Genomic DNA, 13,826 nt, shown 5'->3' with positions numbered 1-13,826 from the left:
AGAGATAATTAAGCAACAATTATTCTAAAAAGCAGTAAAATACAAAGCAATGTATGGCGTTTTTCTCCAAATTGAAGCTTTATTATCTCTGAAAAATGCATGGTTACCCCAATTTTCTTTTTGGACTGACCAAGAGCACTTGCCAAGTTCTACTTTCTCCGCATAGTTTTAAACCACGAAAAAATATCCCTGTATTACTAGGCACCACCCACAGGAAACCCGAGTATCTCGAGATGCGCAGAACGTGTGTGCAGTAACAAAAGTAGGCACCGTCCTTAAGATCAGTCGAGCACGAGCTTCAATGGGGTACGAACGAGATGTTTCTTCTCGCGCGCCGCTCAAGTCTGGTCCCAATCCTGCTCGTCACAATTTTTCTCTGTGTTACCACTAAGTACCACCACACAAACTTCGAGAGAGAAACAGACTGCAAGCAGTCTACATGACACTATTTTGGTGGAAGCGTTTAAAGTTGAATTACATTCTTTTTTGTTTTTTTGGTGGTAAGGAATCTTCACTACAGCGTCTGACAAAAACACGAGAGGCGGAGCTTAAGTTCCAGTCAGAACAGAACAGCCTGGATGTATCCAAGACTAAAGAGATGGCAGCCATTGACACAGACAAGTTCCAGAACATGGTGTCATCTATTGGGGCTGATACTATACAGGCAATCGCTACAGCTGGGCCAGAGATGCAGGTAATATGTGTAATCAGTCATGATAAGTAACACAACTCAGTGTAACCTGTCTTCATTGATTCAATTTTTTTAACAACCTCCACTAATTTTATTCAAACGCGATAAAAACATAGGTAACTTTCTGGTTAGAAGCATACTCCAATCCGACAATCAACCTAGTAGTTTCAAGTGCCCTCGCGTACGATGCAAAAGTTGCCCTTTCATTCAGACAATCGACCTATAAAAATCACTGATCGCTATACACTGGTGAGACTGGAAGGACACTAGAAACGACAAACATGTCTCCAAACCAGTCGCTCGATACTTTAAGGAGGCACTGTCACGGCGATTCTGCTTTACTTTGGCCAGTACTGTTTAAACAACGTGGTTTGTAACATAAAATTGATCTTACAACACCAGGAAGAAAATATTAACGTCTTTCTCCTAGGAAGAACAAACTACGATCAGCTTTTAGCGACTTTTCTAAAATACACAGGAATAACTTGAATAAGTTGGCCAATTTTTTCAAGTTGCAATCTACTTCCATCCTAGCCATCCGCAGCCAAACATAATTAATAGTAGTTTCTGTGTACTAGTAGCATCATTGTTAACAAAACTCAGCCATTGTTGTAACGATTCCATTTAAACAAATACGTTTTTTGGCTATTCATAGTGACATTAAAAATAGGTGACACTGGCCCTTTAACCTGCCTAACCATTTGAACAAACAGTTGGCAGTCTGTGGCATTTCTCTACTTCACGGTAACACAGCCGGAAAGTCGCAGTAGCTTAAAACAAAAATTCGTCTTCCAAATCGGCTCTGTTAATCCCCATGAAATCAACGAACGCTTTTCATTCGACTAATTTATTCTTGTTTTCCATCTTACCATGCTCCCATCAATAGCATAGCTCCGCTGCTTACTGTATAAACCATATACAACCCGCAGTTCCTTGATTCGCTCTGACGAACGCCTAATGCTCGAAACGTCAGCACTCGAATCTCTGCGGTGGACAAATTATTTTTGATTTTGAGCGATTATAAACCGTTCCGTAAGCGCGAATGCCAACATGAAACAAGTCGGTACAGGCCAAATCCCCGCCAAAACCAATACCTATTGACCAGTGCCCTTAATGAGAATACTTTGACTACCCACAGACCTTGTAGGTAGAACTGTGATACAGTCTTGAGGCAGTTACTGTTGTTATACTTTATTGTATCTTGATTTTTTCGGTTTCTTTTCATTGTTTGTAGGTCAAACTGCTGCAGTCTCTTGGTCTAAAGTCCACGCTGATTACCGATGGCAGTTCACCTATTAACTTATTTAGCACAGCTCAGGGTCTGATTGGTGCTATTCAGCAGCCGACTTTTGATGAATAAACTTTAATCGAACGAAGTAGAAAATCTCAGTAGTACTCATGAACTTCCTGGAACGTCGAGTGCACTGAAATCACGGCTTCCTGTAATCTAGTGTACCGTAAATTCTCGAAAAAGTGCCCCCCCCCCCCCCCCCACCTCCCGCCTCGATAAGCGCTACCACCCCATAACTTTTAAAGTAGCTGTAAATACTGAAGGAGAGTAAAGTTGTGATCTTAATCTCTAATAACGTAAGTTACAAGCTCTAAATCTACTATGATTTATAGAGCCAAGCCAGAGCCAGAGAGCCAGATTTACGGTATTCCTTAGACTTGTCCTCTGTACTTGGCAGTATTAGTGGTATTTTTTAACAAAGTAAGTAGAAGCAGCAACAGTAGCAGTAGTAGTAGTAGTATTTATCTGTAATCAATTCTGTGGCATCAGAAGATTTCACTGCGTATTGTATCGAGGATAGCAGTTAGGGTCAAACAACCTGGGCCCAGTTGCTCGAAGCATGGTTAGCGTTAACCCGGGTTAAATGCCATGACAACCTATAGGTTTTAATACCTCTTAACCAATGGTTAGCGCTAACCATGCTTCGAGCAACTCAGCCCTGTCCGCTACATGAAATCGTGTGAATGGAATTGTTTCCGATTTATTTCGTTCTTAGCACAGAAAAAATTCGGTTCTTGTAACTTGAATAAGTTTCACTTCAGTATTTCAGGAATTTAGAAATTAAGAATACAGTCCCAGCGACTTTATTAATAATAGAAATGTAGCACTCAAAACCCCGTATGGTAATATGAAGTAATTAGCAAGAGGGGGGGCAAATAATGGTCCACCATAAACTGACTTTTACACTAGAATAAAGAAATAAATAAATTGCACTTACTTTATTCGTTTAAATAATCCCTAAGCCAAAGGAGTACCAGAACCAGGTGCTCAGATAGCGAGAAACGCGCCCTCAATTGTTTTCTGTTGGCCATGTCCACTGTCTTAGCACTTGGAGCAAGCTATGCAGCTGATGGAGTATCATAATTGTTTTGTGTACCCTTTTGAGGTATCGGCAATAAACAGTTTAAGTGTGCGTATGGTTTAGGCCTATTTCAAGTCTACATTTCAATTTTTGCTTTACCTCATTTTCCAATATCACTTTAATTTGCCTTCTCCTTGTCACTGGCATGGCATGGGATGGTCCTTAATCGCCCAAGTTGCATAGAAATACAACTACAACTGAATATAACAGAAAACACCAAGTAATGTTCCATGAATATTATTAGGCGATTTCGCTTTCATTTATTGCTCAAAAATTTCCATTTGTTCCATTACACGAAGATTCAGTTCTGAACACAGTATACTGCTTGGGTTTTCTATACATGTTCCTACGGCCTTCCTTTTCACGATACACGAAATCGATGTTTGACATGTTTCGTGTGCGAAAACTACAGTTCTTAAGAAGCATTGTGTGTCAGCTGAGATTTGGCTTGTAGATCTTGATGATCGATAACCACTGAGGACAAAGTCGAGTCGTCCAAGGAATCTTCTAGGGCCAGATGATAGATCGAGTGATAAATCGATTTGTAGTACAGTAAAAGAATGGTTAACTCATTTTGTACACCGCCGAGACTTATCTTTTCTGGATTAGTTCGTGCCGGGGAGTAGGAGTATGTGGACGCGTTTTATGGTCTCTTCTGCGAAGTTAATGGATCGTATATGGAAAAACGGCCATTCTAAAAGAGGAATGGGAAAACTTGTTAATTCTGCCCCAAGGAGCACATGAATGACTGAAATGTTCTCGAATGAAAATAGGTAAAAGAAAAAAAAAACGCCCCAAAACACAATTCGAAGTATTCCCATTCTAAAATGGCTCCCAAAAAATGTGCCCTAAATCTGATTTCGGTGGAAAAGTTATGTCTCCGAGTTTCGTATGCTAGGCATACTAGCGAAACAATTGTGGATAGCGAATTAGTTCGCAGCAAATCTTTTGGTTGCTACATTTCATCAGATAAGCCATAAAGCCAAGAGCATAAAGACAAAATTAAGACCACTTTGCAGGGATGGCGCAGTGATGAGAACACTCGCCTTCCACCAATGTCACCCGGGTTTGATCCCCGGGCTCGGCCGGCGTCATGTGTGGGTTGAGTTTGTTGTTGGTTCTCGTCTTTGCGCCGGTTTCCCCCTCTCCTCAAAAACCAACATTTCTAAATTCCAATTCGATCTGGAAAGTGCCCCCAATTAATGCTCCGCGCTAAATACATTGACACTTAAATAGGTAATTTATTTATTTATTTATTTTATTCATTTATTTTTTTTACATCGAGTGTCATTGCCATGCACGACTTCTACAGTAGAACAGCTCATTGCAGGGTCTTCAATCACCACTCCGTGTAAGCTGTCAAGTGTTGTCACATCAGATGATACGGCCTAAACATGGCTCTCCAAGCGTTTGACACAACTTGCCAGAAAACCAATATTCCAGAACCAGGGGTCATGCCTGTTTAAAAATACAAGTTGTTGCGATAAAACGTTAAGACATTTCCATGAAATAAAACTGAGACTAAAATGCCAGAATTATCAATGAGTCTAATATTTTACAATTATCCCGCGGAATATCGCCTGATAACTTGGCTAAAATCAGGCGATATTACGCAAGATTGTGCAGGATAATTGTTTTGTTATTCAACACATTGATAACAAAGCAAAGCTTAATAGCAGAAAAGCTGAAGACGATCTTTAATTGTTTAAAAAAAAAAACTGAAACGGATGTGCATGAATGAAAGTGACGGCTTTTTTCAAGTTTGAATGAAATCGAGAGCGTTGGTACCACTTCCATCAAAGTTGATTAAGAGTCTGTTTACAAGGAGGGAGGGTAACCCTGGCAAGAGGGTTAAAGATAGCCCGGGTTTACAAGCAAAATTTTGCAGGAAGGGTTACCCTATCACTCGGGTCAGCTATACTACAAAGCGCGGGAAAATTCCATAAAAAATTTAAAATTTAAAAAAAAGTTAAAGCTTCTGCGAATGAAGGAAGGTGAAAATGGCAGCGTTGAAAGACGGGTCATACTCGTTCCGTCATTTAGACTGCTCTTTTCAACGTTTCAAAGGATCTCGAAAAAAAGTAAATAGTTGTCCCGGGTAAGCGACTTATCCCTAGTAGAGCGTTTACAACGCAGACAAGGTTACTCTGGCGCTAGGGTGGACCTACAGTGCATATATATGGGCCATATTTTATATTTACAATGTGTTGAATAATAATGCAGGGTATCTGTTTGCTAAGGAAGACGAGTATTCAGTGCACCATGACTATGTTTGGGCAGTGTTACAATGTGTTGAATAATAAGACTGCATGATTATGCTGACAGGTGTGTCTTGTAAAACGTTGTTGCCGAGAAAAAAAGCCATTCAAAAGCCGTGTGAGCTAGACAATGAAACCTGTTCGAAGGCTGGTTTACTAGAAAAGCAATCGATGTTGTCCTCTTGTCATTACCCTAAATAAAGCACAAAGCTTCACTTGACGTAATTTCCGAACAGGTAGATTTTAGACAATCTACCTGCGTCCAAACGCACATAAAGTTGGTTACATTTAACGTAAACATTGTAAATTTGTACTAACAGTCGCAATGCACTGAAAGTGTCTGCAGTGTTATAATTAAAACATCTCAAAAGGCAGTAAACCGTCAGTTTCTTTTTTTCCGTGTGAACTTAATTAAGCTTTGGTTAGTATTGTGACACTTAATATAGTTGGATGTAAACCTCCACTTTTAAACACTGTTTAGCATAAGAAAACTTTTGCTGATTTATTAACTACCCAAGTTTCGCTCCTCTTTCTTAGAAAATTTAGTTCATCAGCATTTTTAAGATCAACAAACTTGGGCGAGTTTCCCGAACGATAACGAGAAATTTGTCTTCATCCTAGGTACAGAAAAATCCTTTTGTTTTACATGTCATCGAGAGACTACTATGTAATCAGCAAGTATGTGTGTAACGCACTATTCCAAGAGAGCTCCGTACACCTGTTATTTCTAAATTTACTTCTGCAAGCTGTGAAATTTGTTATGACAGCGAGACCAGCCAGTATTTTCACACGCGCTCGCGAACATGTGAGTTTATACACCTGCAGAATTCAGAGCCTTGTCAGAATTCTTATTCAGAAGAATATTCTCACTTCTGAAATCTAACACTTTGCGCTAACAAAATTCAAGTGAAGCGCAACTCAAAGAAACTAAGATCATGTAAATTTAACACGTTCTATTTAGTCTGACTTCCACACTTACTAATTACGTATTGTAACTGTTAGTAGGAAGATCCACGATCGAACATGTTTTCAAAAATTAATGAGAGTCGTTCGGCTTTTAGAAATCTGCACTCTCCTGCTTCTATCCCGACCATTTGCATACATGTGCGTAGCTGAAAGCTGAAAGCGAGTTGTAGACAAATACTCACCCTGAAAGCCACTCGCTGCAAAAACAAAGGCATAAGTGAAGAACAGGAGAATCAGTATTCTAAGGATTGTGATGCACTTCTGCCAGTGACGACAGGAGCGGTCCCTACAGAGCCTCTGAAGCTGATGCAAGACTGTTAACACTCTGATAACCACTCGACGATGAATACCTGTCAACATACACACTCATTACTTTTTACACGTAATAACCAAAGTTACGAGGCAGTAGTAGGGAACAAAACATTTTGATGAGCCAGACAATACTTTTTAAACAAACTGAACATGTTTCGAATGAAACCTGATACTTTTTACTGCTTTGTCATATTCTTTGGTGTCCACAGCAGCTACAGAATAGGCCACCTTTCCAGTGTAACAAGGGTTACGAGATAAAGAGATAGGTTGGTTGGTTGATTGACTCTGGTTCAATCTACTCACTATTAACTTGCTCAGTTTGTTGTGACATCATTACGGAGCAGCAGAGTCTCATTTTTACTTTGCCCATCACCGGGCAGTGCAATGTTGCATTCCTCAAGCAAGACAAGGAAAGTAGAGTTTCTTTGTCAATGATGATGCTTTGTTACCATCAACATCATATCCACTCAGAGTATCCATAGTGAGATTCTTTCAGTTATTTTCACTGGTGTTCGTTACCTTGTTTCTCTTTAGTTTTGCAGTGAATTGCTGGTTTACAAGAGTCACTTCCAACTGGACTTGACATGCATTCCGGCTAAATAAGGGAAAAAGTAGTTGAAATTATATTAGTCATTTCGGATTTCATGTAACCGATTCAGTGTTGCTTCAGGAGGCTCGCAACAGTTTTTCTGGCATTGGGGTGGATCTTTTCAAATCGATATTTCTCATGGAAGGCTTGATCAATTTCCATCATACTACACCACCCTTTCAACCACTGATCACATTGTATGTTTTGTTGGTTTCCAAACAACAGCTCTTACCATAGTAACGGTGACTCAAAGAACTTCATTTTAAATAGCGTCGATTATCTCGAAAAGATCCACCCCAGTGCTAGAACACTGTTTGGCGCCTCCTTAACATGCACAAAACTTTTGTTAGTTGTGACTCTCTGTTAGTTCCATGTGCCAGGTTCAACGCGTAACAATACGACGTGACCTACCGCTATAACACTTAAAGGAAAATCTGGATAACTTGACTAAGAGGAACGTCATTGAAAGTTAAATTTGAAAAGCATCCAAGTCACCAAGAATCCACTCTATGAAATACCAAACCAAAGACATCGGTAAATTATAAAATTGTGATTTCTTCTGGTCAGGTTGTCAAACCGTCAATCGATTTCATCAACAACAATCCAGCAGTACTCGACCTTTCTCTCACCCAGCCAATCATACTACACAGATGAGAAGTCCCTGAGGTAAAATCATTTATTACTATGTACAATATAAACTGAGTTTATTAGGAGTAATATTTGTAAAAATACCTTTTCACTAAACTCTCTTGCAGTAGTAAGTAATGCCTGCAAAAAAATATCAGACCGTTGTTAAGTAATGCCTCCTTGAATATTCTTCAAACGAAGTAAAACATAGGGTAAGATAAGATTTATTATTCATAATAATTTATAAAAACACCCTTGGCAGCCAATAGGCTAAATTACCGATAATTTGGTAAAGCAAAAAAGGTAGAAAAGGAGACGAAAGATAAAATAGCAAGTACACAAAAGGCCTGGGCATATTTTTTGATACACACTGTATCAGAGTTCTTGGTTCTAAGGGTATAAAAATATTATAAAAACATCTGGACATTTTACTTATTTATTTATGTCAGTGCTAGTTTTGTAATCCCTTTTTTTAAACTTTCTTTTAATTATGTAGGAATTTTTTTGTCACGTCTTTTCGCTTTATTAGTTGTCGATTTTTGTACTTTAATTTAGTAGTATCACTTGCTGTAGGACACATTTTACTGCTAGTAGTGTTCTCTTGTCGTCTCGCTGTCTTTTTAAGCTTTTCTTGTTCTGTAATATTACCGATAAGGTGCGTTTGTTGTTTCTATGTAGTTTATTATCGGTTTTCATGTTCATTTCATTGTATTTCTTTCCTTTAACTTTATTTATTTCTGTCAAAGAACTGTTATGGGGCGGGTCTTTTAATCCTGTATGAAATGTGTGAAATAAGTGTCAGTGAATTTAAAAAAAGACACTAAAATAAAGTGTGCTGAGTTGATTGCCAGCAGCTACAGATGAGGTCAATAATGTTAACGCACCTGTCCACAAAACAATATACTAGCTCTGAAATTCCAAACCCAACTGGTAATTTACTGTGTATTTTAACTGCTATTAATTATAATCATGACAACATCCAACACACCCTGAAACTACAGAAACTAAAAAAATGGATCAAAAACAACGAATCATAGCATTGAAATGTGACCCTTGGATCAATTTTTGTTACCCTAAACTTTGCCTTCTACAGTGTCCACTAGGACAACTTACAGAGATGAAAATTGTAACATCTGGTGGAGTCTTAATCTTCAGAGTTTATGATTCTACATCTGCTTGGTTTCTTTTAGACCAAAAAACAACCAACAATGAAGATAAAACATATGTCTGAGGAATTTGAGTTGGAAATATTAAAAACACCAGCTGTTAATCATAACTGTTTGCAAGACACCACTGACAGTGATTCAACCCTTAACGTTCACATAATTCCAGCTCCATGCGGACATTCGTAAAGAACACAATTTAACTGAAGAAGTTTAAAAGTTTATTGAATATGCATCTTTTTAGACTTTCTTTCAATTTGTAATGTTTTTGTTTTGCCTTTTTCCTTCCTTTTTAACCCTTTAATCCTCAACATCAAAGAAGCTTTTCTTATAAAAGTACTGTGGAGAAGTTAAAAAAAATAACAAGAAAATTCACCTTGTGTAATTATAATTATCCTTAATTCTCATGATGTCAGGGGTTGAATAAGCACTGATATTACAAGGAGAAATTTGATGCCGATCACTCTTAGGGCTAATAGGATTAGGGTATTGAACTGAGTTTTTGTTTTAATATTGTTGTTACTAAGGTTTTAGCTGAAATGCACTTTTGATTATATTCATACAGAATTAACGCATCATAAATGTTAATCATTATCATTATCATTATCATTATCATTATCATTATCATCATCATTATCATTATCATTATCATTATCATTATCATTATTATTATTCCTCATACCTGCTTTTGCTCAGAAGTAAGAACTTTATTTGTGTCCAGAAATTGCTCCATTTTTTCATGTAATCCTTGTGGCAACAAAACATGCTTGATGTAAAGTTCTATTATTTCCAAATAGTTTTGCTGAAAGAAGTTCTCTTCACAACAAAGCCATTCCTCTGCAAGTTCATCAGCTGCTCCATATTCTGATGCTTTCAAAAGCAGGCAAATACTGTCATGGATGCCAAAAACAAATCTTAGATTTCAAATCATGGGGATTGAATATGGATTTGTGCACCTATCAATATTAAGTGCAAGTGGACTGCGATTTTATGACCAATGTAACTCCAGCATATACTTAAAGGGAAACAAATCACCCAAATGGTGGAGAATATTACCTCAACAGATCCACTGTTTAGCACCAAGGGGAAGCATTTGATCAAATATTTTTTTCTAAAGAATAGAAAGCCCCACATCTACACAGACACTGCTCCACCATCCTCTCAGGCTCAGTTTTTTTAATGCGTGTATTTGGAGCTTAGTGTTCACCTTTTTATAGTGCTTGCTCTCTCACCATACAATAACAAAGGTGAGGCTAATTAGGCCATTTCCGAGTTGCTGTGAACCTCACTGTGAAAGCGAGGCTTAGTGCAATTTTTTTCATATGAAAATTAGTTTTGTTTTGCATATGAATGAAAACTAATTTTCATAACAAAAACTTTGCACTTAGCCTCACTTTCATAATGAGGTTCAACGCAACTCGGAAATGGTCTATTAACATTTCCTCGTCAACAAGGGCAGTTTGTCAGTGTTGTCAAGACTGGAACTATTTTCACCATCAGATTACAAGCATGATGCACAAATTGCAATATCATTCATTATTATATAGACACAAGTGTTTTACTGGGAAATGCACCACTCATAAAATTCAAGTGGCATGTATTCCATATGCTCACTAGTGAGGATACTGACAATCTCATTTCCTACTTTTCACAGTCAGCGAAAAATGATGAGCGACAGACTGCTGTATAATAAAAAGAAAATTCCACTGTGGCTTGAAGATATGAATTTTTTTTTCTCTTTCACTCCTGCGCTCCTTTGTAAAATATTGTTTATGTCACATGTAGATAAAATTCATATCTTTGTGCCACGGTGTAATATCCTCTATGTAAGAAAACTGTATTCACTTGGCTTGTCACTAGCACTGCACTACAAAGAAAATAAATTAAAACATTTATTGCTTTTTCATATATTTAGAGAACCAATAGGCATCCTATGGCACATTAACATGCACTTACCATAACTTTAGCACCACTGGTGGAAACTTTTTAGGATTTCCATACACTTTACATGCAAATCCAACAGCTGTTTTGTGTTGATTAATTTCTGCATAGGCCTGAAGTGCAATAACTACAAAAGGTGTCCATTTCTCGAGTATCCTGGTAAAAATAAGAGTAACAGACTTGAGGCTAGGACACTGAAGTTAACACATTCAGGGTGCTTAGAGGTACATGTCACCACTGGAAGTGATCCACTCTGTAGGTATACTCTCCACAAACTGGTAATTTTGTTATTCTTCTGCAGAGCATCATTTCTGTTCATGTATGAAGATAGTGAATTCAGTTTAAGAAGCACAGGTTTCACGTGAATTGGGCATTGCAAGTCAATTTTTATACAATAACAGATGGATATAACATCTGTGATTACTGATCACAACAAATTATGAGCTTCTAAGGGCTCAGACAGTTGTTAAACAACTGGAGGGTTTTGTGCAAAAGGGGCACATATCAATTTTTTGGCCAAAAAGTCAGAGAAATGTTCCAAACTTGCTTAGCCTGCACTGTGGATTTTGCATGCTTAACACTACAAGGTTAAATTTAATAAGGTTAATTTATTGCCAAGTTTGCCACTGCTTTATGCAGTGGCAGTTGCAAGTAGTTATGTGGGTGTGTGTCACCTGGGCCTCCAATTTTGGACCCAGTTTTAGAAGAATTTTCTATTCAAAGTGCTGGCCCATCCCATTATTCTCCACAGAGCAAATGGGATGCAGCAGATAGTTTGCATATTGATGGTTTTTATGTGATGTCATGGCGGCCATGTTGGTGTACAGGAACAGTAAGATTTTTCTCCTCTGGGACTTAACTTCCATTTCTATGCAAACTATATGAACAAATTTGGAAAAATTTCCGCACAGCCCCATACATTAATTATGCATGCTGATGTATTAATTATGTATGCGCTTCATTGTTTTAAAAGACAATAACCTATTCCCATGTGTTTTGCATATATACATTGCAAATAATACTTACTGCGTCAATAAAAGAGGGTTTCGTCGTGTCATGACTTTTTCTCCTTTTTTCTCTCCATTTTCCCAATCCCATTTTCTTTATTTCTCTACCCCAGCCCCCTAACGCTTATCTTCTTCTTTCTTTCTTTTTTTTTTCGGTCTACCTACCATACCGTGCCTTGAACTGAAGCCTTACTGTTAGCATTGGATTCCCTGTCCATCTGCTTTACCACTAGACTACGAGGGATTTGTTGGAAATTACCTCTCAACAAATATATTTTATTTTTTGTAAGCCTTTAAAAATCTACATAACAATACAGAGGTAATTTTTTCCTGTGCATTGCACTTGCCTTGTAATTTTCACGGGAAAATGCGTCATTTTCGCCCCTTGATTGGCCAGTCTCGGTTTGTGTATTTCTCCTAGTCATAGCCCCATGCAACCATGTTATAGTGAGTTATAGAGCATTAACGACTCTTGTCCGACTTCAAATCGTGTAGTTGTTGCTTGTGCTCCGAATCGTCGACTTATTATTTTTGCATCCTTTGCTGTTTCGTCCATCGCTTCCCCTACGTCAGTGCCATGCTACTATGTCTGTAATTTGACTGACCTTTGCCCATCGTTCCAAGCCTTTAATCGCCTTTTAGAGTCGCCCAGTATCCTTGCGGATTACGAATGGTACGTGAACAGAATAGTACAAGGAACACAATCTAAACTTGCCGTCCGTGAAATGTCCGCCAGTTGGGTGCAAGAATGCCCTAAAGACAAGCAATATTGGCATATATTGTAAGATGCCAGCCTTTACGAAGTTCACCAGGACTGACAAAGCATTGTAGCGCTCTACGCGCTCTTCGAGATACGCCGGAGGTAGACGGAATATCAGATACCGTAACACATGAAGCCCGCACTTCTATGTTAGCGAGAACCTCTGGCTTTATTTTAGGAACGACAGCAGCAAATATAGAACGTAAAACAAAAAGAAAGGTAAAGAAATACTTTATTTTTGATAGTTAACGACAGTCGCGATTAAAAACCACTGGTTAATCTGCCTCTATTTTTACGGCTTTGCGAAAACATGTCACTCAATTCTAAACATTTTTAAAACGAGGACAAATTGAAATGTGTAAAAATTGCTAAAATTGTCAAATTTTGTTTAGATTTTCCATATTTTTTCCCTAAAATTCGAAGATTTCGGCAAAGCCCATATAGACTTAGAAAGAAAATATAAAACTAAGAGGAACAAAGCGAAGTAATCCCAACGGCGCACTATTGTTATCCCTACTGTTTCCTTTGAACAAAGACTGTATGCATAATTAATGTATGGGGCTGTGCGGAAATCTTGCCACAAATTTTCTTTTGTTTTGTACACCAACATGGCAGCAATGCAAACCACCTATTATGTTACACCCATGGCCGGTCTGCAGACTCGCCCGTGCACATGCCATGCTCTGCAAACAGCCCTAGTTGTAGCAAATGTGTTGAATAGGTACCTCGTTCTAACGACACAACAACACTCAGTTTCCAGATTTCTCATGGACGATCCTGCCGTCAACTTTTCCGCTGGATGGATTGTTTTGGCAACTGACCAACCCTCACCACTGACATCAAATTTTCTATCTCTCTGCAGCTCCTACCTGTTTATAAGAGGTTTTTCGCCATTGTCGTTCTGTAAGTTCTGTTTAAGTACTTCACCGCAAACTTGCACTGTTTCCTCAAAACGGCGAAGAACCAAACAACGTTTCGCGTGACGGTGTAACTGAGATATATCGCTAATATCTTTTTGACTACAATTCATTGTACAAGGTCTGGAATATTAACACTTCCTAAACACTTGTCCGCCATCTTGCATTTGACTGGTAGGTACGTCATATATGGGGGCACGAGGAACTGCTGGTCACACCGCAA

The 13,826-nt window shown here is 38.4% G+C and overlaps 2 protein-coding genes across 3 annotated transcripts in view; one reads left to right on the top strand and one right to left on the bottom strand.

Annotated features, from left to right (window-relative positions):
* Positions 1 to 3,114, top strand: part of LOC146464469 (major vault protein-like) — a 24,833-nt gene extending 21,719 nt beyond the window's left edge. The window contains exons 17-19 of one of the 2 annotated variants that reach the window (XM_085129706.1): positions 506 to 694; positions 1,926 to 2,510; positions 2,631 to 3,114. In XM_085129706.1, the coding sequence (XP_084985832.1) occupies positions 506 to 694; positions 1,926 to 2,051 (315 nt within the window). In that variant the 3' untranslated portion in view covers positions 2,052 to 2,510; positions 2,631 to 3,114. Of the gene's footprint in view, positions 1 to 505; positions 695 to 1,925; positions 2,511 to 2,630 lie in introns of those variants that run through there. The other variant, XM_085129707.1, reaches the window with a different exon arrangement.
* LOC146464468 (peroxisome assembly protein 26-like) lies at positions 2,047 to 13,826 on the bottom strand. Its single transcript, XM_085129719.1, has 9 exons — positions 13,556 to 13,826; positions 10,935 to 11,075; positions 9,661 to 9,868; positions 7,921 to 7,956; positions 7,119 to 7,194; positions 6,470 to 6,637; positions 2,652 to 4,521; positions 2,360 to 2,533; positions 2,047 to 2,292 (listed from the first exon to the last, which is right to left on the bottom strand). The coding sequence occupies exons 1-7, from the start codon at positions 13,714 to 13,716 to the stop codon at positions 4,433 to 4,435; spliced, it is 879 nt and encodes a 292-aa protein (XP_084985845.1). The 5' UTR covers positions 13,717 to 13,826; the 3' UTR covers positions 2,047 to 2,292; positions 2,360 to 2,533; positions 2,652 to 4,432.

Source organism: Pavona decussata, unplaced genomic scaffold (assembly GCF_977016875.1).
Source record: "Pavona decussata unplaced genomic scaffold, jaPavDecu1.1 SCAFFOLD_163, whole genome shotgun sequence".
Classification (NCBI taxonomy): domain Eukaryota; kingdom Metazoa; phylum Cnidaria; class Anthozoa; order Scleractinia; family Agariciidae; genus Pavona; species Pavona decussata.
Note: the sequence above shows the minus strand (reverse complement) of the source record. Positions and strands in the feature narration are given on the sequence as shown.

Coding starts and splice junctions, on each gene's coding strand:
- LOC146464468 (XM_085129719.1), bottom strand. CDS start 13,716: ATGAATTGTAGTCAAAAAGATATTAGCGATATATCTCAGTTACACCGT. Junction 11,076..13,555: donor GAAAAACCTCTTATAAACAG/GTAGGAGCTGCA, acceptor TATTTTTACCAG/GATACTCGAGAAATGGACAC. Junction 7,195..7,920: donor CAAGAGAGTTTAGTGAAAAG/GTATTTTTACAA, acceptor TCCCTTATTTAG/CCGGAATGCATGTCAAGTCC.